The sequence below is a fragment of the Dama dama genome, chromosome 30 (genome assembly GCF_033118175.1).
Source record: "Dama dama isolate Ldn47 chromosome 30, ASM3311817v1, whole genome shotgun sequence".
Lineage (NCBI taxonomy): Eukaryota > Metazoa > Chordata > Mammalia > Artiodactyla > Cervidae > Dama > Dama dama.
The window spans coordinates 72,158,565-72,186,075 of NC_083710.1; the positions used below are offsets into that span (position 1 = coordinate 72,158,565).

The 27,511-nt window shown below is 40.8% G+C and overlaps 1 protein-coding gene across 1 annotated transcript in view; it reads left to right on the top strand.

The window, feature by feature from the left end:
* Positions 1–27,511, top strand: part of LOC133049360 (ATP-binding cassette sub-family C member 4-like) — a 157,117-nt gene that overhangs the window by 86,591 nt on the left and 43,015 nt on the right. The window contains 6 exon segments of the mRNA XM_061133337.1: positions 7,394–7,544; positions 12,176–12,295; positions 13,453–13,563; positions 18,859–18,959; positions 20,585–20,746; positions 26,194–26,223. Of these exon segments, the coding sequence (XP_060989320.1) occupies positions 7,394–7,544; positions 12,176–12,295; positions 13,453–13,563; positions 18,859–18,959; positions 20,585–20,746; positions 26,194–26,223 (675 nt within the window).

The window sequence follows — 27,511 nt, forward strand, 5'->3', positions numbered from 1 at the left end:
GCTTTCTCTAGTTGTGGTGAGAGGAGGTGACTAGTTGCTGTGGGTGGACTTCTTATTTTGGTAGCTTTTCCTGTTGCAGAGCATGGGTCCTAGGGTGCATGGGTTTCAGTAGTTGTGGCATACGGACTTAGCTGCTCTGCACATGTGGATTCTTCCCAAACCAGGGATCAAATCCATGTTCCCTGCATTGGCAGGTGGATTCTTAACCACTTGGACCACTAGGGGAGTCTTGTTTCTGATACCATTATTCACTTGCTTGTTGCTAGTCTATAGAAATGTAGTTGATTTATTTGTGAATTAACTTTGCATTGCCTGGAGTCAATAGCAGTATGTTTTTTATTTTTTTTTTAATTCTATAGGATTTTGTCCATATGCAATCATGTCAGCTGTAAATAATGAGTTTTGTATCTTCATTTCCAATATTTATGACTTTTATTTCCTTTTCTTGACTTGTTGTGGCTAGAGTTTCCAGTTCGTATTAAAGAGAATTGGTTAGATTAGATAACCTTGTATTTTTAGGGCAAAATCTTTCAGTAATTTTTTATTACAAATAATATTAATTGCAATTTTTTAGGTAGATATCTGTTATCAGATTGAAAATGTTTCTTTTAATTCCTCAATTGCCAAGAATTTTACTTTTTTAAAAAAAATGAAGAATAGGTATTGAATTTTAAATATTTCTTCTACATCTCTTCAGCTGGTCATACAATTATTTATCTTTACTCTTTTAATGTGAATTATAATGATTGGTATTTGAAAGTTAAACTTAACATTCCTGGAAAAGACTTTACTTGGTCATAATGTAGCATCTTTTTAATGTATTGATGTATATAGTTTGTTAAGAATTTTTTTTTGTACCTATTGTTCATGAAGGATATTGGTCTATAATTTGATTTTCTTAAAATATTAACATATTTTCTTAAAATTGTCAACTTTTGTTATCAGAAGTATGTCAGTCAGTTCAGTCACTCAGTCATGTCTGACTCTTTGCAACCCCGTGGACTACAGCACACCAGGCTTCCATGTCCATCACCAACTCCCGGAGCTTACTCAAACTCATGTCCTTTAAGTCAGTGATGCTATCCAACCATCTCATCCTCTGCCATCCCCTTCTCCTCCTGCCTTCAATCTTTCCCAGCATCAGGGTCTTTTCCATTGAGTCAACTCTTCGCATTAGGTGGCCAAAGTATGGGAGTCTCAGCTTCAATATCAGTGCTACCAGTGAACACCCAGGACTGATCTCCTTTAGGATGGACTGGTTGGATCTCCTTGCAGTCCAAGAGACTCACAAGAGTCTTCTCCAACACCACAGTTCAAAAGCATCAATTCTTATGCATCGTCATGAAAATACATGGGACATATTTCCATTTTTAATGGTCAGTTTAATGTCAGCTTGACCAGACTACATTCCTCAGTTATTCAGTCAAAAGGTGATCTGTGTGTTGCTCTGTAGGTATTTTGTAAATGTGATTGAAGTCCATAATCAGTTGGTTTTGAGTAGGGACAAAGCCTCCCTGAAGTAAAAAAGAAATTCTGCTTGTAGAGAACAGTATCAGCTCCTGCCCAAGGGTTCCAGCCTGTCCTTTGTAACAGGTGACCCTGAGGATTTGGGACTTGCCCAGTCAAGTTAGGTTGCGGAATATTATCTTTTTTATAATGCTAGACTCAGTTCATTGGAATGTTGCTTAATATTCTAAGACAGTTTGGTTTGCAATTTTTCTTTCTTTTAATGTCTTTATCTGTTTTTTTTTGTTTTGTTTTGTTTTTTTTTGTCATGATAATGCTGGACCCTGGAAAAGTACCCTGGAACAGTTTGGTAAAACTTTTCTGCACGATGTTTTTGTGAAGCCCTCTGGACTTACAGTCTTTTCTTTGAGAAAGTAAAAAATTATGTATTCAGGGAATTCCCTGGTAATCCAGTGGTCACGACTTGGTGCTTTCACTGCTATGGGTCTGGGTTCGATTGCTGGTAGGAAAATTAAGATCCTACAAGCTGCACAGTATGGCCGAAACAATAAAGTAAATTTTAAAAAAGGATTCAAATTCTTAAATCAATATGCAGTTATTCAGATTTTCTATGTCATTATGTTAGTTTTGTATGTCATTTTTTAAAGACATTTGTCCTTTACATTAAAATTTTAAAAAATCATCTGCATAATGTTTATTATATTCCCTTTGTAGTGCTTATGGTATCTTTTGTATTAAAATGAAAGCTACAGTGTTAGTTCCTCAGTCATGTCTGACTCTTTGTAACCCCATGGACTGTAACCTATCAGGCTCCTCTGTCCATGGAATTCTCCAGGCAAGAATACTGGTATAGGTTGCCATTTTCTTTTCCAGGAGATCTTCCCAACCCAGGGCTCAAACCTGGATCTCTCCTATTGCAAGCAGATTTTTTACAGTCTGAGCCACCAGGGGAGCCCAATCTTTTGTGTTATACTCTTTTAATTTGTGTGAATTGTAAGTTTCCTCTTTTATTTTATTTTTTTTTCTTTTGGATTTTGTGGTCATTTCAAAGAACCATGCTTTGTGTTTGTTGATTTTTCTGCTTAGAAGTTAGTTCTCTTTTTCATTCAGGACTTTTGTCATTTAATTGCTCAATTGTGCATGACTTTTTGTGACCTCATGGATTGTAGCATGCCAGGCTTGCCTGTCCTTCACTATCTCCCAGAATTTGTTCAAATTCAGGTCCATTGAGTTGATGATGCCATCCAACCATCTCATCCTCAGTTGCTCCCTTCTCCTCCTGCCCTCAATCTTTCCTAGCATCAGGGTCTTTTCTAGTGAGTCAGCACTTCACATCAAGTGGCCAAAGTATTGGCGCTTCAGCATCCAATCTTTCCAGTGAATAATCAGCATTGATTTCCTTTGGAATTGACTGGTTTTATCTCTTTGCTGTCCCAGGGGCTCTCAAGAGTCTATTTTTTTTTTTTCCTTATTTTCATTCTTCTACATACTTTAATATGCTGTTTTTTTCTTTTATTTATAAGATGGATTTCAAATCCCTTGACTTTTAGCTTTTTTAAAGACTTTTTTCTTTTTTAAAAATTATTTTAATTTTATTGGAATATGGTTGATTTATAGTGGTGTGTTTATTTCAGATGTACAGTGTAGTGATTCAGTTATACATGTACAAATATTTATTCTTTTTTAGATTCTTTTCTTATATAGATTATCACAGAATGTTGAGTAGATTTCCCTGTGATATACTTTTATAGTGCTCTTCTTTTTAAGGTGTACCTTGTTAAATTATCAAATAAGAGGACTCCAGACTTAAATTTTGTATTAACATTTAACCCTGACAAAAGTGGAAAGGAAACTACTGATCAATGAGATACACTAAACATGAAGGAAGAAATACATCATGTTTCCCTAAAGCTTCCTGTTGTGCTGGTTAGCAAACTGTGAACCAAACCCCACTATCCACTCTTCAGTGGAGTTATCTGTGACTCTCAGTTGAGAGTGAATTGAAGGATACCCAGGTCCCAGAGCTGGTATGGTTGTGAAAAGATCCAAGGCAGCCAAATGAGGGATGAAGAATGTGATTAATGTATCCCAAGCAAAGGCCAGGTTTAGAAAAGTTTAGTCTTAGGGTTTGTACTTGTGTGTGTATGTGTGTTAGTCACTCAGTTGTGTCCAATTCTTTGCAATATCATGGACTGTAGACTGCCAGCCTCCTCTGTCCATGGAATTCTCCAGGCAAGAATAATGGAGTGGGGTGCCATTCTCTTTTCCAGGGGATCTCCCTGACCCAGAGATTGAACCCTGGTCTTCCTGCATTGCAGGCAGATTCTTTACCATCTGAGTCACCAGGGAAGCCCAGGGTTTGCATAGATCTCATCATATAGCTAAGACCCACCAATGTTTCATAATATCCTAATTTACAGATTTAAATGAGTTGGGTGATATCAAAGGCAGCAGAGGTGATGAAGGAGGGATCTGAGAACCAGAGTTGATCTCTAAACTTCCTGAGACGTGCAAGCTACTGTATCTGCTTACATGAAGACTCAGCACTGACCCTTGGTTAGTTTTAAGCTTATGTGCTTAGTCGTTCAGTCATGTCCAACTCTTTACAACCTCATGGACTGTAGCCTGCCAGGTTCCTGTGTCCCTGGGTGTTCTGCAGGCAAGAATACTGGAGAAGGTTGCCATGCCCTCCTCCAGGAGATCTTCTCATCCCAGGGATCAAATGCAGGTCTCCTGCATTGCAGGCAGATTCTTTACCATCTGAGCCACCAGGGAAGCCCTATCTCAGCACAATATTGGGCTAGTGGAATTTCTCCTCCAGGTATAGATTGTCATTCTCAGCCAACTGAAGAATTTTTTCTGAATTGTGAAAAATTACTATTTTCTCTCAAGTGAAATATTTCATCTAAGAATTTTTTTAATTTATGTGGCTTCATAGACTTTAGATAGAATTCCCCAAATGGTGTGGTCCAAATGGGAAATATATGAAAATAAATGATTTGCCTTATCTGGGGAGTATCAGGACTTGGGTCACTTGCTTCTGGGTCAGTATGCTTCTTTCTATATACCCATCACTGTCTCTGTCCCATAGTGTGACAGAGGTGCAGAAACACTGTCCATGGTGATCTGGTCCATCAGATGGGCCTGGAATCCAACCAGCTGGGGGGAATTGTGTGTGTAGCTTGAATTGGGCTTTTTGGAATTCCTGGGAATGTAGAAGAAAGAAATGAGGTTGGCTTCAAGGAAGGGATTTATTGTGTGTTTATTGTACACCAGAATCTTTTGTTTCCTTCTTCAGATGTTGACTCTTTGCTTAGATACTATTTTCATCTTCTACAAACTTCTATAAAGGGTTTGAGATGGCTGGCAATAAAAGATTCATAAATGTATATACATATAAAAGTAAAAGTGCTCAGTCATGTCCAACTCTTTGGGACGCCATGGACTGTAGCCTGCCAGGCTCCTCTATCCATGGAATTTTCCAGGCAAGAATACTAGAGTTGGTTGCCAGTCCCTTCTCCAGGGGATCCTCCAAACCCAGGGATCAAACCTGGGTCTCCTGCATCACAGGCAGATTCTTTACCATCTGAGCCACTTGAGAAACCAACATGGGGTGGGTGTGGGGGTGTGTGTGTGTGTGTGTGTGTGTGTGTGTGTGTGTGCTCATGCACACGTGCTCGTGTGTATAATAAAGTTGTTAGAGACATCCTCTTTGAATTGCTTTAAAATTTAGGGCCATGAAATCTGAACCTAAGTCCTGAGTTTCTGAGAGCATTAGTAATGGGTCTTCAGTGGGTACCTAAGGAAAAAGCATTGGCACAGCTTCCATGGAGCCCTTCATTTTGATCTTACCTCTGCTTCCCAGGTTACCTGCCAGGCTGGGTTAGTCATAAAAGGCCCTCACCTGGAATGGTTTAGTCACTCAGTCTTGTCTGACTCTTTTTAACCCCATGGACTCTAGCCTGCCAGGTTCCTCTGTCCATGGGATGTTCCAGGCAAGAATACTGGAGTGGGTTGCCATTTCCTTCTCCAGGGGAACTTCTTGACCCAGGGATCAAACCTGGGTCTCCTGCATAGCAGTCAGATTCTTTAATGACTGATCCACTAGGGAAGCCACCTGGGGAGACCCAGATTATTGAAAGGGATGAATGTTGTTCATCAAATGATGCAAGTCTGCTAAAAACCAGTAATTTGGATTTTTTAATTAACATTTTAGCAGGTTTTTGTTACAAACAACAATGGCAAGCCAAGTGACCTAAAGGCTAGACATAGAAGGAGCTGGAAGGACTCCTCCCCATGAATATGAAGGTTGTAGCCTGGTAGGATGTATAGTCAAGCCAGTGGCTAGAAGAAATTGTTTTCTAATAGGTCTAATAGGAGGGAGGTCAGACAGCCCTATTTTTCTCCACTTATGATTAGCATTTATTCCTTCAGGACTCCATCCTCTTCACTTTGAGTTTTCTTGTGATACCACGGCAGAGGCGGGGAGAAACAGGAAAAGCACATGGGTCTCCATCCAGATCATGCAGTTTGGTTCCCACGGGCTCCTGGCCACAGAGTCAGTTCTGGTTGTTTGTTCCTCCTGCCTGCAGCTGTGGCTCTGAGATTCCCTGAGCACAAACTGCTCCTCTTCTCCTCCAGGATAAGGCATACCTTCCTGGGAAACTTTAGGACAACCACTTACCCTGCCAACCTTGTATTTCTTATCTGTAAAGAACAACCAGTGTTAACTCAGACAAGCACCTCAACCTTCTCATCCCAGCTCCATTTTGGTCAAAATTTCGATCAACTGTGATTACTGCCTGCAAATCATTCATGCCATTCATTCTATTTGTTAAACAAGCCTGTAAAATTAGTCATGAGTCTTAGAATTGTCTAAAAATATTCAGGTATTCTTTCCTGTGTTTCCCCAGCACCCTGTGCAGATCACCATGGATTTGTATCCACCTGAGATCATAAATGTCAGAGGCCTTGGCCCAGACTGGGTGAATCTGCAAGTCCCTACTACCCCACCCCACTTTCATAGCAGGCAGACACTAAATGTTGATTGTATTCTTATTGCCTGATACTGTCCTCCAGGGTATCATACTTTTCCTGATAAAGATGGATGCTTAAATCAGCATCAACCAATGATTTCATTTTCTATTCTACCTGCTGTCTTTTTTAGACCAAGATCATTTCCCAAGAGAATATCATCTCAGGGGATAATGTGATGATTAAGAGAATGTTCATGGAACTCAACACAGGGCCTTACACACATTACACACATTGTAAATGGAATCTGGTGTTGTTATAATTATCAACCTTTGGAATGGGCATTTTAAATACTTAGTATAATGATAGAAAGATGGCTGTAAGTTGGGGGCAAGCTTAAACATGTCATAATGGCTCATGACATGGGCTTGCCAGCTCCGTGACTCAGGCTTTGCAGTGTCCATCAAGTTGCTTTTCCTCTGCCTCACTGTCTCCATTTGTAAAATTAGATAATACTGTTACTAGATATGTTACACTGAATTTGTAATTAACCACTTGTTTATCCCTACATGGATAGCTGAGGCGTCTGGATTCTTCATCTGTGGTATATGCTCACTCATCTCTCTAGTAACACCTGCTGACTCCTGATGGCTTGAGATGCAGCTCCTACTCTCTGAGCCTCAAATAGTCTCATCTGTTAAAAATAGTAATGCCTGCCTCAAAGGGCTGCTGAGTGTATCACAAGAGCTGATACCTAGAAAGTTCTTATCAGAGTGTTTGGTGTATGCAATAAACATCATGAGGACCACCTATAATTTAATTTTTTGGAAGGAAAAGCATTCCCCCTGTTTCAACAAGTTTCAAGGAAAGGAGTTTAATCCTAACAAATCAATAAGATTTATCTTTGAAAAGTATCCTTGACATGAAGGCCTCTGTATTTTCACTATTTCAGACATTTCTACTTGTGATTGGTATGGTGGTCGTGATGGTGGCTACAATTCCTTGGACTGCTATACCTGTGATTCCCCTTGGCATCATTTTCTTTTTTCTTCGGCGATACTTCTTAGAGACATCACGAGATGTGAAACGCCTGGAATGTACAAGTGAGTACCAGGGCACTCAGGTTGGGATGGCAGTGCAGTCTGTCTTCCATTCATACTGCAATTAACCAGACCCCTGAAATTCTGCAGACTGTTCTGTGGAATTTCTTACTGTTAATATTAGGTGATTGAAAGTTGGCCTGTGAGAGTAGGTTTGGCCCTTAAGGCAAATGGAGCTGGCAGCGGGTCAGCTGCACTTTGCATTTTAGCCCAAAGAGGATGGATGTGAGCACCATGAGGACAGGGACCATTTCTGTCTTGATCACAACATACTTTGTAACACAGAGTATCCACTCTATTAATACTATTCTTGAAAGTATTTCATTATGTTGGAACTATTGTAGAAGGAAAATAGAGAATTTTTCTTCAAAAGAAAGCTGAGCACTGAAGAATTGATGCTTTTTTTTTTTTTTTGCTGCTTTTTAAATTTTATTTTATTTTTTAGTAATTGTAGTTTAAAAAAAAAGAATTGATGCTTTTGAACTGTGGTGTTGGAGAAGACTCTTGAGAGTCCCTTGGACTGCAAGGAGGTCCAACCAGTCCATCCTAAAGGAGATCAGTCCTGGGTGTTCACTGGTAGCACTGATGTTGAAGCTGAGACTCCCATACTTTGGCCACCTAATGCGAAGAACTGACTCATTTGAAAAGACCCTGATGCTGGGAAAGCTTGAAGGCAGGAGGAGAAGGGTATGACAGAGGACGAGATTGTTGGATGGCATCACCGACTCAGTGGACATGAGTTTGGGTAAACTCTGGGAGTTGGTGATGGACAGGGAAGCCTGGCGTGCAGAAGTCCATGGTGTTGCAAAGAATTGGACACGACTGAGTGACTGAACTGAACTGAACTGAAAGTTACCAGAAATGACAAGGAAAGGAAAAGATTAGGAAAAGGAAAGGAGACCTCAGGAAATATATGTCAGAAGTGATATATTTGAAAAATACATTCTTTCACATGTTCTAGTAAGTTGCAGTTGTTAAAAGTATTGAAAAGATGTGTGTTAGTCACTCAGTCATGTCCGACTCTTTGTGACCACATGGACTGTAGCCCACCAGGCTCTTCTGTCCATGGAATTCCCCAGGCAAGAATACTGGAGTGGGTAGCCGTTCCCTTCTCCAGAGGATCTTCCTGACCTAGGGATTGAACCCAGGTCTCTGGTATCGCTGGTGGACTCTTTAATGTCGAAGCCAGGGAAGCCCTATTGAAAAGATAAGCCCTGTTATTTTCAGATTTGCTCTTTGTCATTGTCAGGATTTGGGGTGACACCACACTGTGTACCCCCTTTTCAAAGCTATTCATATAAATGATGCTAAAAATAATCCCCTAGGAGAACTCAGGAGGGGGATCTGTTCAGTATGCATTTAGTTGATTACTCCGTTCACCTTCCTAGTTTTATAATAATGGGGAACAGAGGTGTCCCTGGTGATCCTGGGGTAAGACTTTGTCCTTCCAACTGCGGTGGCCACCACTTCAGTCCCTGGTTGGGAAACTAGATCCTGCAAGGTGCAGCAAAAAAACAGAATAATGGGGAACACATTTTATGATTAATTAGTCTATTCTACAGGTAATCACAGATGATGAAATAATCAAATTTCTCTCTTATTAATGTACATATTTCATCAATGTTAAAATAAAAATAAGGAAAATAGGTTGTTATATATTTTTAAAAGTTGTAAAAACAATAGCCAATAAGTAAGGAGAGAATATGTTTGCATCAGAGACCTCAACCATGAATAAAGATTGCAAATTAACACCAACTTAACCTTCTAGAAACCAAGCCAAGAACAGACGCATATTGAGTCTCATGCTTCTCTGTATCTACTAAGTGGAAAAAAAATCTCAGTTCATCCAGTCAGAGGAGGTTTTTTATTGTGGCATTTGTATGTTTTGCTTTTAATAATAAACACTTGAGGTACTTATCTTAATCTGCAAAAATGATAGTGATCATCAGTTTCATAAAATCTGTAGAAGACATTTTCACTCATCAAGAGAAGCAGCTAACCTCATGTGAGGTCGAGTTTGGTAAGGTGTTTGGATGGGTGGGAGTGGTAGAGTCCAGGCGTGTGTGATGTTCTACCTGTATTACTCAGTAGGATGATAGGACCTGGGGAGGCAGAAGAGGAAGTGATGAGCTCCATCCAGTCTTCTGTGTAGACAGGACTTCAGACATTGTATGGTTTGAGGCCACTCATGAAATGGAGTCATTCAACAGTCTTGTTGCAAAGCAGGCCTGTGGCACATTGAGAGAGGGATTGTTCCAGAAAGAATATTTGACAGAATTTTTGCCTGGGGAAGGGCCATTTCCCATTCATATGGAAGTGGAGAGAAGGGCTCCTTCTGAGGCTTTTGTCAAGAAGCAGTACAGGATTTTCTCAGTATGTGATCTGGAGAGTCTGAGAAGTTTGGCACTATCACTGTGAAATACTTGGATTTTTTGTACCCAGTAGGCTGAAAAAAGTTAGACAATAAATTTAATCCAGGTACCCCGTCCTGCACACCTCAGATAACCACATGTGGTGGCCAGTTGATTAGAATGTTTATGTTCTCTTTCTAGTTGGTGGTGGTGGGGGTGTTCAGTCCCTCAGTCGTGTCCGACTCTTTGACCCCGTGGACTGCATGCAGCATGCCAGGCTTCCCGTTCCTAGTCCTTCACCATGTCCCAGAGTTTGCTCAAACTCGTGTCCATTGAGTTGGTGATGCCATCCAACCATCTCATCCTAGGGCTGAGTGGATGGTCACCTGGCTCCCTGCTCAGGCTGTCCTCCCCCAGCCCAGGGCTTCCCACCCTCTCTGAGCCCCAGAGTCTCACAGGAGGAAGCCTGCTCCTTCCTTCCTTATAGAGCTGGGGACACTAAACACAAGAGGAGGTTCTGTGTCTTCACCTGTTTGTACCTCGACCCCTCCAAACGGGCAGTGCCCGGGTGCACGTGGGTACTGACTGAACTGTACCAGCCAGGCATTCAGATCCTGGACTAAGGAGTGAGGACCTGAGAACAGTGTGGAGTTTCCCCCTTGAATCTTTCCCCATCATTTTATAAAATCTGTAGCCTCCTGTAAGATGCATTACTAACTTCCTGTAAACAACCTACTTGTAGTAACAGGTCTTCTCTAGGAGATGCACAGGTAACAAAGTGATGTCAGTATTTCCTGCTGATACAGCACAAGTTATCACTCACCCCAGACAGAGGTCACAGGTTCACTATGTGCCCCTGACAATGGCAAGTTACAACCTCGTTCATGGTGGGGAATGAGAACCATAAGGGGTCCTCCCTGCCCAGCAGCCTGCAGCCCACCTGTTTCCTGATGGGTAGGAGCCTGACCCCGGTGCTCGTGGGCAGTGTGCTCTTAGAGAAGATGGCGGGAAGTGAATGGTCAGTGATGTGACACCAGACCCCAAACCACGTGAAGTCACTCAAAAGAGAATGGACACTAAGGCCACTGTCAGATTCTACAAGATTGATGTGAGTGTCACACGCCGCAGTGACCTCTGAACACTGGGACAGGTATCTAGCAGGCAGATATAAAAACATCCATCAGGTTCCCAGAGCAGAAGTCAAGACCATTCAAAGACTCCTTGTCTGCCGGGTCCTGTGGACACAAGGGCGGTGCAGTACCGGGTGCTCCGTGACCCGCACAGGGACTCCTGGTGCAGGTGCAGGGGAGAGGCCCAGGATGGGGGAGACAGTAGACTGCTCCCTTGCTTGTCTCCCCCTGTCCTGGGTCTGGCTCTGGTCCAGGGTGGGGGATGTACTGACTCTATCCCAGCCTTAGGTTACTCATCTAAGGTAGACACAAAACACAGATAGCTCACCTAAATTCAGTGTGGTGAGGACTCTAATGAGGAATTAAATTTTAAAATGCTACTGATTCAAAAATTAGTGATCAGTAATTACTCACCCATGAAAAAGAATGAAATATTACCATTTGCAGCAACATTGATGGACTTAGCGAATATTATTAGTAGTAAAGTAAGTCTGAGAAAGATAAATATGATATCACTTATATATGGAATCTAAAAATAATACAAATGAATCTGTACACAAAATAGAAATAGACTCAGAGGCATAGAAAACACACTTACAGTTGCCAAAGGGGATTGGGAGAGAGGGAAGAACAAATTAGAAGTATGAGATTAATAGACACACTGCTATTAATATGTCAAATAGATAACAAGGAATTACTGTAAAGCACAGGGAATTTTATTCAGTATCTTGTAATAAGCTGTAATGAAATATAATCCAAAAAAATGAACTGAATGACTATACTATGTACCTGAAAGTAGTACATTATTGTAAATCAACTATACTTCAACATATTTTTTAAAAATTGTGAACAATTTCTACCTGGTGAGATGCCAGAAAAATTTGGAGGGAGGTGTGTTTGAGAGGATCTTGATGAAAGAACAAGAATTTCTTTATCTACATCTAGCTATGATTTGAATTTGATCAAAGATAGTTTCAAAGAGAATCTCTCATTCCCAGGTCATTAAAGTGAAGCTTGGTGTGAGCAGGAGTTTAGGGTCACATGGAGGATTCCTTTTGGTATGACGTGTGACCACACAGCCCGAGAGGCAGTGGTTTCCTCGCGTCCAGCCTCCCTGACTTTCTCTGTCATGTGTCTGTCTCTGCTTCCCCAGCACGGAGTCCGGTGTTTTCCCACTTAGCGTCTTCTCTCCGGGGACTCTGGACCATCCGGGCGTACAAAGCTGAACAGAAGTTTCAGGAACTGTTTGACTCACACCAGGACTTGCACTCAGGTCTGTAAGTTTCTGGGGATGATTTCTAAGGATGGGATGTGCTGCCTTCGGAGGCTGACTCCCTCTCAGGTGGCCTGGTTGGCCAGTACCTCTCTCAGTGTCACTCCCACATCCCCCTCTGCACACCTGCCTCCCCCACCCCTTCTTCTCGGCATCCCCTCTGTGCTCCCCTCTTCCCCATCATCCCCTGCTTTTCTCCCCCGACTGGCTTGCATTGTCCTTGCGTCACTATGCCGTGTGGACTTCTGTCTCTTTAGGGCAAGAGTCAGCAAACTTTTCTTTTTTGTGAAGATCCAGATAGAAAATATTGTAGACTTTGTGCGCTATACTGTGTCTGTTGCAACTACTCACCTTTGCTGTTGTAGCTCAAAGACAGGCAAAGATAATTCATCAGAAAATGGCTGTACCTGTGTTCCAATAAAACTTTATTTACAGAACCAGGTGGTGGCTGTTCTCGCCCTCCAGGCTGTGGTTTGCTGACTCTTTTCAGAGCGTGGAGGGTGGCAGATGTGATTGAGGAAATAATTTCCTGATTTGCCACCCACTTGATTATGTTTTTATCAGTGAAATTTTTTCCCTAGGTAGAAAATTCAGAATTTCCCCTAAGTCTATAAAATCCAAGCCAAACTTTCCAATAATTATTGTATTTTGAAGATAAAAATGGTATTTTGAAAGCCACATGCAGATCCTGTTAGCTGATGGTCATATAGACATTGGCTCCTAAGAATAAACACTGCAGGGCCCTGTAGTGAGGGCAGACGGTGCTGGAAACAGTGTGAGCTGTGCTCTCTGCTGTGTGAGAGCTGGGAGCAGTCGGCCCTGTGAGAGAATGATCTTCAGGTTGAGGCCCAGCACTGCAGGAAATGCACCGATGAGGTGATTTTCCATCTTCCTTCTTGTGATCGTATTTCTGTTGATAACCTGTGGGTTGACGTTTTCAATGCATGCTTCCTGGACTGATTCCTGTGTGTCCCATACATTGTCTTGTGTTAGAGCCTAGTTTTCTAGAATCTTCAGGTTCCTTGGGTGTGTAACTTTGCTGTCCTACCTGCGTAAAGTCTTCTGTAGCTCAACTGAGAAAATGCTCTCCCTCATGAGAAGCAGCTAACATGGTTTTTCTATTTATATATTACACTTATTATGGTTCACAAATCCAGAGGCTTGGTTCCTGCTTTTGACGACGTCCCGATGGCTCGCTGTGTATCTAGATGTCATCTGTGCCATCTTTGTCCCTGTTGTTGCCTTTGGGGCCTTGATTCTGGTAGAAAGTAAGTACAGACATGAATACTTGTGGTATGTTTATACTTTTTAGCTTTGTTTGTAGTTATTAAACTCGTGACATCTTGTCTAATATATACTCTTTGGTTCTAATGAATTGTATTAAAGTGTCTGCAGTATGTGACTTCACAGTGAGGTCCATGTGAAGTCATTTGTGTCTTGATGAGAACTTTTATCTCTTTTTTTGTTTACTTATTTATTTACAGTAGGTCCTTTTTGAGGCCATTAAAAAAATTGATTGGTATATGGTTGATTTACAATGTGTTAGCTTCAGGTGTATAGCCAAGTGAATCTGTTATACATATATCCACATTTTTAAAGATTCTTTTTCCATACCCCATAAACATTGTGGTGAATGTATTTTTTTTTTTAGTAATTTGCATTTTGATTAATACTTCAAATTAATCTTCTTTTAGAAAAGAATTTCTGTTTTTGACTTGTGGAATCCTTAGGAGCAAAGACTGGGTATGAACGTGCCTGTTCCAGCAGACCTGTGGTGCCTTGGGCCCCTGCTTTGGCTTGCTCAGGCCATTCTTTCATTTTTATTTTAAGTTTTATTGGGGTATAGTTCATTTACACTGTTGTCTTAGTGACCAATGTATAGCAAAGTCAGTCTGCTGTACATACACATATATCCATTCTTTTTTGGGTTCTTTCCCATGTAGGTCATTACAGAGTTCTCTGTACTTTACAGTAGTTTCTTATTAGTTATCTATTTTAATATTTTATATATAGTAGTATATATGTGTCAATCCCAGACTTCCAATTTATCTCTCCCCTCCTTTATCCCCTGTTAACCATAAGTTTATTTTCTACATCTATTACTCTACTTCTGTCTTGTAGATAAGTTCATTTGTAGCCTTTTGTTGTATTCCATATATAAGCAATACCATATTCTGTTTTTATCCATCTGACTTACTTCACTCAGCATGAAAATCTCTAGGTCCAGCCATGTTGCTGCAAATGGTATTATTTCACTTTGTTATGGTTGGGTAATATTCCACTATATGTATGATAGCGCATCTTCCTTGTCCATTGCTCTGTTGATGGACATTTAGGTTGCTTTCATGTCCTGGCTATTGTAAATAGTGCTGCAGTGAACATAAGGGTGGATGTATCTTTTGGAATTATGGTTTTCTCTGGATATTTGCCAAGGAATGGGATTGCTGGATCATATGTTAGCTATTTTTTTTAGTTTTTAAAGGAACCTCCATATTTTTCTCTATAGTGGCTCTACCAGTTTACATTTCCACCAACAGTGTTGGAGGGTTCCCTTTTCTCCACATCCTCTCCAGTATTTATTGTTTTGATGATGGTCATTCTGACTGGTGTGAGGTGAAACCTTACTGTATTTTTTTGCTTTTTTTTTCATTTTTTTTTCACTGTAGTTTTGATATACATTTTTCTAATAATTAGAGATGTTGACCATCTTTTCATGTGTTTTTCTGGCCATCTATGTTTCTTCTTTGGAGACCATCTCTTTTAATCTTCTGCCCATTTTTTGGATTTTTTTGATTATTTATTTATTTATTTTTTGATATTGAACTGTATGAGCTGTTTGTATATTTTGGAGAGTCATCCCTTGCAAATCACTTTGTTTGCAAATATTTCCCCCCATTCTGCAGGTTTTCTTTGTTATTTTTTTATTGTTTTCTTTGCTGTGCAAAAGCTTTTAAGATTAATTGGGTCCCATTTGCTTATGTTTTATTTCATTTTCATTACTCTAGGAGGTGCTGCAGTTTATGTCAGAGAGAATTCTCCCTATGTTTTCATCTAAAAGTTTTGTAGTGTCTGGTCTTACATTTATGTCTGTAATCCATTTTGAGTTTATTTTTGTGTATGATATTAGGGAAAGTTCTAATTTTATTCTTTTACATGTAGCTGTCCAGGTTTCCTAGCACCAATTATTAAAAAAACTGTCTTTTCTCCATTATATATTCTTGCTTCTTTTGTCATAGGTGATCATAGGCGCATGGGTTTATCTCTGGGCTTTCTGTCCTGTTCTGTTGATCTGTATTTCTGATTTTGGTGCCACTTAGCATTTGGTGCCACTTTCAGTTACTGTAGCTTTGTAGTATAGTCTGAAGACAGGGAACATGATTCTTCCTAGCTTCATTTTTCTTCTTTGTTTTTTTCAAGATTACATTGGCTATTCATGGTATTTGGTGTTTCCATTCAAAATGTAAACTTTTTTGTCCTAATTCTGTGAAAAATGCCATTGGTAATTTGATAAGCATTGCATTGAATCTGTAGATTGCTTAAGTAGTTTGTTTGTTTACAGTAGGTCTTCATGGAGATCTTTTATCTTTCTTTGAATGAGTTGAGTTCTACATAACTGTAGCAAGATGACCTTCTGAACATCCCAGGTAGTATCCTATAGTTGGATAGAGAGAACCGAGTTTACTATTAAGCTTTCTGTACAGCTTAGGTTTTAGGTTTTAGCTTTAGGGCTACTTGGATCTCTTGGTTGTAGGGGTCTGGTGTACTGGTGTGAGAAAGAGTCTCTGTAGCAAAAACAGTATCCTCACTGCTGTGTGGGTCACAGATGAGCAGTTGTTGGAATGTGTGGCATGAATTCACCATCCCTCACTATTCCATAGCAATAACCCTGAATCACAGTCTTTAATTCAAAAGTGAGAATAATTTTTTAGATTTAAAAGCACTGCCTTGTTTTGCAAAACCCATTGCCTTGTTTTTGTGATTTCAACTGCAGCTACATTGGACATAGAAAGTGAAATTACCTAATGATAATTGAAGCATAAGGATAAAAATCTGAACAATGACATCCTCACCTATATTATACTGTCAAGTGTATCTCAATCCAGGTGGGATTAATATGATAAAGGATGAAAATGTTAAGGACCTAAGAGAAGCAGAAGAGATTTGGAATAGATGGCACGAATACACAGTAGAACTGTACAAAAAAGATCTTAGTGACATGGATAACCATGATGATGTCATCACTCACCTAAGCCAGACATCCTGGACTGTGAAGTCAAGTGGGCCTTAACTTCAAAGCATTACTACAAAGCTAGTGAAGGTAATGGAATTCCAGCTGAGCAATTTAAAATACTAAAAGATGATTCTGTTGAAGTGCTGCAGTCAATATACCAGCAAATTTGGAAACTCAACAGTGGCCACAGGATTGGAAAAGGATTGGATTCATTCCAATCCAAAAGAAAGGCAATGCCAGAGAATGTTCAAACTATCATACAATTGCACTCATTTTGCATGCTAGTAAGGTTATACTCAAATCCCTTCAAACAAGACGTCAGCAGTACAGGAACCAGGAACATCCAGCTGTACAAGCTGGGTTTACAAAAGGCAGAGGAGCCAGAGATCAAATTGCCAATATTCACTGGATCATAGAGAAAGCAAGGGAATTCCAGAAAAACATCTGCTTCATTGACTATGTGAAAGGCTTTGACTGTGTAGATCACAACAAACTGTGGAAAATTCTGAAAGAGATAGGAATACCAGACCATCTTACCTGTCTCCTGAGAAACCTGTACGCAAGTCAACAAGAAACAGAACTGGATGAGGAACAATGGACTGCTTCAAAACTAGAGAAGGAGAATGACAAGGCTGTATATTGTCACTATGTTTATTTAACTTATATGCAGAGTGCATCATGCAAAATCCTGGGCTGGATGTAGCACAAGCTGGAATCAAGATTTCTGGGAGAAATATTAATAACCACAGATATGCAGATGATACCACTCTAGTGACAGAAAGTGAGGAGCCTCTTGATGAAAGTGACAGAGCAGAGTGAAAAAGCTGGCTTATAACTCAACATTCAAAAAACTAAGATGGTGATATCTGGTCCCATCTGGGGAAAAACTGAAAGCAGTGACAGATTTTATTTTCTTGGGTTCCAAAAATCACTTCAAACTATGACTGCGGCCATGAATGAAAAGATGTTTGCTTCTTGGAAGGAACGCTATGACAAATCTAGACAGAATATTACAAAGCAGAGACGTCATTTTGCCAACAAAGGTCCATATTGTGAAACCTGTATTTTTTCCAGTAATCATGTAAGAGTTGTCAATGGATGTTAAGAGTTGGGTCATTAAAAAGCCTGAGGGCCGGAGAATTGATGCTTTCAAGCTGTGGTGTTAGAGAAGACTCTTGAGAGTCCTTTGAGCTGTAAGGAGATCAAATCGGTCAATCCGAAAGGAAATCAGCCCTGAATATTCACTGGAAGGACTGATGCTAAAGCTAAAGCTCCAATACTTTGACCACCTGATGCGAAGAGCTGACTCATTAGAGAAGACCCTGATGTTGGGAAAGATTGAAGGCAGGAGGAGAAGCGGGTGGCAGAGGATGAGGTGGTTGGATGGCATCACTAACTCAATGGACATGAATTTGAGCAAACTCCGGGAGATAACGAAGGACAGGGAAGCCTGGTATGCTGCAGTCCATGGCGACACAGAGTCAGACATGACTTAGTGACTGAGCAACAACTTTGTTCAATTTAGTTCAGTTGCTCAGTCGTGTCTGACTCTTTGTGACCCCATTCATGAACTGCAGCACGCCAGGCCTCCCTGTCTATCACCAACTCCCGGAGTTTACTCAAACTCCTGTCCATTGAGTCGGTGATGCCATCCAACCATCTCATCCTCTGTCGTCTAACAACTTTGTTAGTTCTTTCTAAATTCATAATATTAAAAAAAAATTACTTATTTATTTGGCTGTACTGGGTCTTAGTTGGGGCACGCAGGATCTTCAGTCTTAGTTTTAACAGGCAGGACTTTAGTTGCAGCATGTGAACTCCTAGTTGTGGCATATGGAGTCTAATTCCCTGACCAGGGATTAAACCTGGGGCCCCTACATTGGGAACTCAGAGTTTTAGCTATTGGACCACCAGGGAAGTCCCTCATAGTGTTTTTTTTTTTTTTTTTACTTTAATTATTGTCTCATACAACAGAAGTAGTATTATGAGTAATACTTTCATTACATTACATGCAAATGATTTAAATATTATAAAAGAGTATTCTCACACTATATATAAAATAGGTAACTAAAAAAGATCTCCTGTATAGCACAGGGAACTCTATTTAATACTCTGTAATGGCGTATGTGGGAAAATAATTTTAAAAGAGCAGATTACATATATGTCTGGCTAATTCACTTTACTGTACACCTGAAACTAACACAAATTTGTAAATCAACTATACTCCAATAAAAATCATAAAAATAAAGGTGTCTTCTTTGTAGAGTGACAGAAGGACCTGTGTGATGGGTTGAGAAGTAGACTGACTTTCTTCTTCTTCTTCCTCATTTAGCTTTGGATGCTGGGCATATTGGGCTGGTCCTGTCGCTCACCATCACACTTACCAGGATGTTCCAGTGGTGCATTAGGCAAAGTGCTGAAGTTGAGAACATGGTGATGTTTATCTTTCTGTTCTTAGTCTTTTCAGTCTCCTTGCTGTTATTTGACACAGAAGCAATTCTTCTGTAAAATAATAAAGCTGTTATTTTTACATCATTTTACAAAGATTTTTTTTTAACATTCTCTTCCATCTTCTTAAGGGTTTCCCTGGTGGCTCAGATGGTAAAGAATCCACCTACAACACAGGAGCCACAAGAGACTCAGGTTCGATCCCTGGGTTGGGAAGATCCCCTGGAAAAGGGAATGGCTACTCCAGTATTCTTGCTTGGAGAATCCCCATGGACAGAGGAGTCTGGCAGGCTACAGTCCATGGGGTTGCAAAGAGTTGGGCATGACTGAGCAACTTTCACTTTCACTTTTCATGTGCTTAAAGTTAATGTAAAATAAAATATATATATATATATTTTTTTTTTTTTTTCCCTCAGGCATGTGTATGCCATGTCAGAAGGTTTTGTATTCATCACAAACTGTCTTCAGATACAATAAATGTCTCTGTAGGAGGGAGGTTCTGAAATTTGGAGACAATATAAGCTAATTTCTTAGCAGCTTGTTTGTATTTGTTTCTTAATGGGTAATTCCTCATTTTTGGTAAAAGAAAATAATCCAGTATTTTGAGGTTTATTTAATTACTATGTTCCTCCAACCATCCCCTATTTTATCATTTATTCTTGTGTGAGTTGAACACCAAATTTGCTGGTGGCCCTTGTTCCTGGTAGGATAGGCTCCCTCTCAGAATGTGCTAAGGTGTAGAGTCATGGTTGTTTAAAAGACCTTAATTGATGTGTGTATTATACACTTTTGAAATATTTGTACCTTCTCCTAAAGGGAGAAAAGCAATAAAAATGAAGTTTTTCCATTTCTTTCTTCTAACAGAGTAGAAGTAGTGAAAGTCTCTTAGTCGTGTCTGACTCTTTTCAACCCCATGGACTATACAGTCCGTGGGATTCTCCAGGCAAGAATACTGGAGTGGGTAGCCTTTCCCTTCTCCAGGGGATCTTCCTAACCCAGGGATCAAACCCAGGTCACCCACATTGAAGGAAGATTCTTTACTAGCTGAGCCGCAAGGCAAGCCCAAGAACACTGGAGTGGGTAGCCTATCCCTTCTTCAGGGGAACTTCCGGACCCAGGAATTGAACTGGGGTCTCCTGCATTGCAGGTGTATTCTTTACCAACTGAGCTATCAGGGAAGCTCATAACAGAGTAGAAAATGACTAATTATTAAAATGAGGTTTGATGACCATCCATTTCTGTTCATTTGTAACATGTGGCCCTTCTGTAGCCACACATTACTAATTGGTGTCCATAAGTATTCTTTTCTTTCAAAAAATTTTTTTTATTCAGATGTGAAAGGAGGATCAATAAAATCTTACTATGCATTTCTTTAATTTTTTAACTTTAATATAAAATTGAAGGAAATAGTTGTATTTAAAAGTGTTGAAGATGATGAACAAGTTTTCAAATCATCCAAGGCCTCATCAGACTCCTACTTCTGTCCTTTGTGGATGCTGAGACTGGGATGTTCTGAACCATATAAAAGCAGAAGGTTTCATTTACAGTCTCTGAACATCCGTAAACAAGACCCTCTGATACTAACTCATGAGATGTCATGTATGTTTCAGATGATTTCAGTAGAAAGGGTGATTGAATACACAGACCTTGTGAAAGAAGCGCCCTGAGAACTTGAGTATCGTCCACCGCCATCCTGGCCCCATGGAGGAGAGATTTCCTTTAACAGTGTGAACTTCAGGCATAAGCCGGACGGGCCTCTGGTGTTGAGGAATGTGTATCCATACTTTTACCCAGGACGAAAGGTTAGTTTAAGCCATTTGCCTTTTTAAAATTCAGGTAAAGATTTAGCACCACATCTGCTCTTGGCTTCTTTGTCAGTGTGTCAGGGGGACTCTGTCCTAATGGATGCAGATTAGATCAGTGACACTGTAGGTGAATCTTTCTTGGAAACTGACCATGGAATGGGGACACCAGGAAATTTTCCCCCTGTGTTGTTAGCTCCCTCATGGTGGTTGATGGGTCCTGGGACCCAGGGCTCCATCTTAACTTGACTCAGGACACTATATGTGATACCCGATTATTCATACAAAGTCTGGGACGTCAATCTTGTCTTCCTGGCCCTAACTCTGCAATATCTCATTCCTTTTCATCTTTTCTTTTTGTATTTCTGAGATCTCCTCCTCCTCCCATGGTGCTCTCTGGTTGCATCCTTCTTCTCTGTCCCTTAGCCCTTCCTGTAGCCTTGTCCTCCACTCACCCACACTGAGCTGTCATCCCTCTGCCCTCCCCCCACAGACTGATTCTTTCTTTAGCACACATCTGACCCTTACTGGCCTGGCTGAGCTGCTGCTGGAACCATAACATAGCTTCAAGCCCACTCCAGCAGGGGCCATGGGGTGAGCTTGTGTCCACCAGAGAAGAGCCTCAATAATGACCCAGTCAGCAGTGAGGAATCATGGTATCAGATGGAAGCAAGGTCTAGAGATTGACTCAAAGTCAAAAGCAAATTGAAGGGAGCAGAGAAGATCTGTGTGGGAGACAGCAGAGAGGCTTGTGACCTGGACCTTTCAGCGTCCATGTCTGCTGGTGATGTTCCTTCCACACTCAGTTTGAGGCCCTCAGCTGGGATCAGGACAGAATCTTCAAGAGACTAAACCAGAACAGACAAGGTGGTAGGAAGCTCTTCCCCACCTCCCTCTGCAGCCAGTATGTCTGACATACACACCCCCCTGCACTCAGATTGTGTGTAGTTTCTCTCAAAGCACTGCGTCCTCCCTGTTCCCAGTGCACATGCTGCCCCTCAACCTCAGAGACCCAGGCCCTCTGTCATCTGGATGGTGAAAATCTCCTCATTTTCTGAGTCAACCCTAGTGTATCTTCGAGACCCTCAGTTCTTCCTTAGTGTCTTATATATTCTTTTTTTTTTTTTAAGATAGCATTTATGGTACAGCTATGTTTATAGCAGCCAAAAGTTAGACAGAACTAAATCCTCACAATGAAGTATTATTTGGCCTTAAAAAGGAAGAAAATTCTGACCTGCAGATAAACCTTGATGACATCTTGCTAAGTGAAATAAGCCAGACCCAAAAGGAATGAATTCTCTGATTTCACATATGTGAGGTTCTGAGAGTAGTCAAATTCAAGAAAACAGGAAGTTAGATGGTGGCCTCCAGGAACTTGGAGACCAAGTTTGTTTAATGGGTAAGAATTTCAGTTTTATGAGGCAGAAAAAAAAAATTCTCAAGCTTGGTTGCACAGCAATGTGAATGTGCTGAAAACCAAACTGTCCACTTAAAAATGGTTAAATAGTTAAATTTTATGCTATGTGAATTTTATCATAATTAAAATAAGAGATAGCACTTGTGGCATGTTTTGCAACTTGGGATCTGTATCTCATAGTATCTTGAATAGGCTTTTTAAAATCAGGGAGCATCTTGTTTTCATATTTGTTCCCAGAAAGTAGCATTCTGCAGGGCACACAGAGGGTGCTGAGGGACTGCTATTTGTGAGGGTGAGTGAGTTACACAGGTGTGAGCAAGCAGGAACCAACACACACACACACACACGCACACAAACACAACTCTGTAAATAACGGAAAGAACTGCTCTTTAAAACTCTTACCACCCCACAGACCCATCTAGTGGACAATAGTTATAATTTAGCAAATGAAACCCTTATAACATAAAAGAATATTCAACTTAATGCCTGAATGTTACCCAGGGAGCAGCTTCAGTTAGTCACAGGGCAAAAGCTGGTCCTAATTATTTCTAGTTCCATTGTAGGTCAGGGAAAAGGTGAACTGCTGTGTCAGGAAAACATTAATCACAGCTTTTGATACAATCTTGTCCCTAAGAGCACTGTATGTGATGTTTACTTACTCTCAGACTATGTGTCTGTCTGATTTTCTGTTGTAAATGTAATTCTGTTAACCTGTACTTGTCTTAAATTTTCCCCAAAGCCATAAGATATGAATTATCTAGGAAACTCTGTAGTAAAACTTAGGAACATAACAGATTCTTATTCTTCCTTCTTAAAACCTGTAAATCATAGGATCATTGAGATTCTAAAATGTTTGAGGGAAAATTGAATTTTGAGACTGAATTAATAACTCCAGTAACTTGACTTTTGATCTGTACCTTGGTCCACTCTCAGTATCACTGTTAACTTCATTTCTGTGTTTGGAAATAACACCCGGGCAGTGTGTTCATGAATTGATTTCACTCCACCTGTGTACATCACAGGTTCCCTCTCCTGCTCACCTGTCCCAGCCCCAGTCACTCCAGGACACCCCTTTGTTGTTGGATTTGATTGAGAGAAGCTGTTGTCTGGGGGTGGGGGTTGGGGGGCAGGGGCAGGGGACATGGGAGTGAGCCAGCCCAGCAGAAGTGGGGCTTTATTCTCTTTCCTTCATTTCCTCTTCTGTCCCGATTTGTAGAAGTTAGAGTCAATTGGAGAGTGTAGTAGGTACTATGCAGGATTTTAATTCAAAGAAGCAGCGGCAAGTGAAAATAAAGAACCAGGACTTCCCTGGTGGTGCAGTGGATAAGAATTTGCCTGCCAATGCAGGAGACTCTGGTTCAATCCCTGGTCTGGGATAATTCCACATGCCGCAGAGCAACTAAGCCCTGTACCTCAGCTACTGAGCCTACATGCCACAACTCCTGAAGTCTTTGCTTAGCAACAGTAGAAGCCACCTCAGTGAGAAGCCTGTTCACTGCAGGAGTAGCTCCCACTCATCACAACTAGAGACAGCTCGTGCAAAGCAAGCAGAATCCAGCACAGCCAAACATAAAAGAAAAATCAGCATGAGGTAAATAGCACCCTAGACTTCCTAGTTAGAGTCTGAACATGGGCTGCATTTTTCATTTAGATGATTTTGTGGTTGATTTGATTATTTTAGAGTCCTGAGCAATAAAGTATTTTCCAGCTCTCGAGGTAGATTTATTTTGCTTTGTTTTTGCTCACAGCATTTATTTGGATGATACATTTTTACAGAGGCTTAGTAGATCATGCTATAATGTGCAAAAATATTAGTTTCCTACATTTTTTCCTTTTTTACATTATATTTTCTTAAAAACCGCTCCCCTCACTCCCAAATTATCCCCTTCTCCTGCCGTCTTCCTAATTCTCTGTGACTCAGACTGTGGTGCCAGGGCCAGCAGCACCTTCCTCTCCTGGAGCTCCTTAGACATGCAGAGTCTCAGGCCCACCCAGACCTCTTGACTCAGATTCGTATCTGAACACGACCTCCACCTTTCTCTCCGATGGGAAGTTTTTGATGAGTGATAACCTGTGATTCCCAAGACATGTCTGACAGTTTGAAATTGAATTTAAGAATTCCTAAATCTCTGTTCTGACTGAGCAAGAGGCTCTAGAATGTTCTGTGCCCCTAGATTTACTTACTTTTATGCTCTATAAGTTGCATCTTTACATTATAATCTAATTCTGTGTGATTCTGCCTTATTTATTTGCATCTTTCCAGTGGAGTCTGTCTTCATTACAGGCAGTTTTCATCCTGCTGTCTGTCCTTCCACGCACCAGCTTTCTGCAGGGACTGGAGGGATTTCCCACAGGCTTAGCCCTGCCTGAACCTGAGTCAGAGACAGCCCCATGCAGCAGTGTGTGTGTAGCTATTTCACTATCTGATGGGATAAAAATTGAGTCTTGCTGCCCCGAGCAGGGTACGAGGTCTGTTTGGCCTGTTCCCCAGGCATCATGTGTCCCACTCAGCTGCAGGTTTCTTTCTCAGTCCAGCTGTGGCTGCTGGTTCTTCCTGCTGACAGCTGGTCCACCTGCCCTCAGGTATGCTCTTTGCTCTCACTCACCACATGTATGCCTGTGTCCACGTCATGCATTAATTCTCTGACCGTAAGATCTCTGTGGTAGGCCTGTTCCTTTAACTGCAACTACACCTCTCCCCACTTTCTCTGTTCTCACTACACAGAGGGACATGATAAGCTGTCAGGCCATCCAGGGGATAAAGAGTCCCATCAGTAGGTGGAAAAGAGGCCAACAGACATGGATTTGAGTCCCATCCTGCTACTTATGGGCTCTGATATTCAGACAGATTAATTTATCTAAGCCTCAACCTTTTCTTATGCAAAATGGAAGTGAAAGGGTGTAACCTGTGGGGTTCATGTACAACTTAAACAAGATAAGACATGTAAAGCACCCAGAGTAAATGCTTGGACAAAAATGGTCATCGTTTTCATAGGGTATAAAATGACCATAACCACTTATGCAGCAGAAGGTGTTGTCTGTCCCATGAGAATGAGGTGTTGGCCTTTTGAAGTTGTATTTACAGCTATAGGATCCATCTGCTGTGTCTGTCTCTGTCTGATTTATCTTATACCTAAATAATATGGAAATAGATTTCCCATAAATCTCTCTGCCTTGATAAAAATTTCAGCTCCCAGTGGAAGTTTCTTTGTCTCAGGACACCAGTGGTAATACAAATAAGAAAAAGTCAAGTCCAGCAGAGATCCTGATGTCAACGTATACAGTCTAGTTAAGAAACAAGAAAATTACTATATTAGCTTTGTAAGATAGAACGAGGTCATAATTTTTATAAAGGTTTATAAAAAATGACATAACATCTGTTAGAGTTGAAACAAGCCCACATGAGGGCACAGGGAGAGCATTTCCAAGGAATTAGACATGTGAGACAGACTTAGTGATGTGTGGTTAGGGTTTCAGCAGGTGGAAATGCATGTGAAAGGCATTCCGGGAGGTGAGACCAGGATAAGCAAAAGACCAGCATAAGCAAAACTCCAGCATAAGCAAAAGCATGATGCCCTGATCCAGTGCATGAAGACCTGGACACCTGCAAAGCACTCAGGAAAGTGAACTACCAAATGTGTAACACACATTTTTACATTCAACCTTCACCACTGCCTAGTGATGCCAAGGACACAGACTCCTGTACATGAAGGTTGGAGAGGTTAGTTTTGTTGAAGAGACTTCCTGGGGTGGAGTGTTGGGTGCTGAGCTGGCATTCGGGAGTTTAATCTGAGAAGTGAGAGTATATGGACCAGAGTGGGCAGGTGCAGGGGGCAGGGAGCCAGGAGCTGTTATGCCTCCAGCAAGACATCCTGGAAAAGTGAGTCCACTTTTGGGGATCAAATTGATGTCAATTAAAACAAAGCTACAACACCTGGATTTGTGAACATGCAGGGAAATGGGTAGGAGTAGCAAATGGTATTATACTTGTGGAGGGTAGGTTAGCAGCTTAACAGCTTCCTCTGAAAATGTTCATTCGTTGTTGTTGTTCAGTCACCTAGTCATGTCTGACTCTTCACAACCCCATGGACTGCACAGACCAGGCTTCTCTGTCCCTCACCATCTCCTAGAGTTTTACCAAGTTCATGCTCATTGTATCAGTAATGCCATCCAGCCATCTCACCCTCTGTCGTCCCCTTCTCCTGCTTGCAATCATTCCCAGCATCAGGGTCTTTTCCAATGAGTTGACTCTTTGTGTCAGGTGGCCAAAGTATTGGAGCTTCAGCATCAGCCCTTCCAATGAATATTCAGGACTGATTTCCTTTAGGATGGACTGTTTGGATCTCCTTACTGTCCAAGGAATTCATACTTGCTGTCCAAGGAGTTCATACTTGACTCTCAGCAATTCCACATCTGAGAATTTATGTGAAGGAAATGATTAAGGTTGTTTACAAAGATATAGTTTCAGGGATATTTAGCACAGAGTTATTTATAATAGTGAACTATTTGATGTTGCCTAAATATCCAGTAGTAAAGGATTTGTTAAATAAATGATCACATGTACTATAATATTATGCAACCATTAAAGTAAATATTTTTATGAAATATGAAATGAAAACACACATAACAGTATGTTCAAATTAATCCCATTTTGTTTAAATATGTGAACTTGTGTCTTTAAGAACACATACAAAAAGAAATACAACAACAACAAAAAGAACACATACAGCAGCCTAGAAAGTAAAAACATCATTTTAAGAATTTTTTTTCAGAGTACTGGGGTAAAGCTAGCATTTATTTACTTTTCAAATTTGTTTGCACTGATTATGATTAAGGAAAGAGTTTATTTTAATTTGTTTTTTAAACACTACGAGCCTGGGAAAGAAGTAATGAGAGTAAGTGGGGAAGATGGATGAAGGGGTTGTTTTGTGTGGGGCATTGGGTGTTAATTATGTTGAGTTTGATGTGTGAAGAGAGATCCAGGAGCAAGTGTCTAACAAGTTGTGTCATCATCAGAGACCAACCTGGTTGGAAAAACAGAAAGGGGCCATTGCAAAGCAAATAACAGAAGATTTTCTTCAAGTGTCTTTATAATTTTATTTCTTTATTTATTTTTGTCTGTGCTGGGTCCTTGTTGCTGTATGGGTTTCTCTCTAGTTGCCGCGTGTGGGCTTCTCACTGTGGTGTCTTCTCTTGTTAAGAGCATGGGCTATAGGGTGTGAAGGCTTCAACAGTTGTGGCACGTAGGCTCAGTAGTTGTGGTTCCCGGGTTCTAGAGTGCAGGCTCAATAGTTGTGGCGCACGGGCTTCGTTGTATG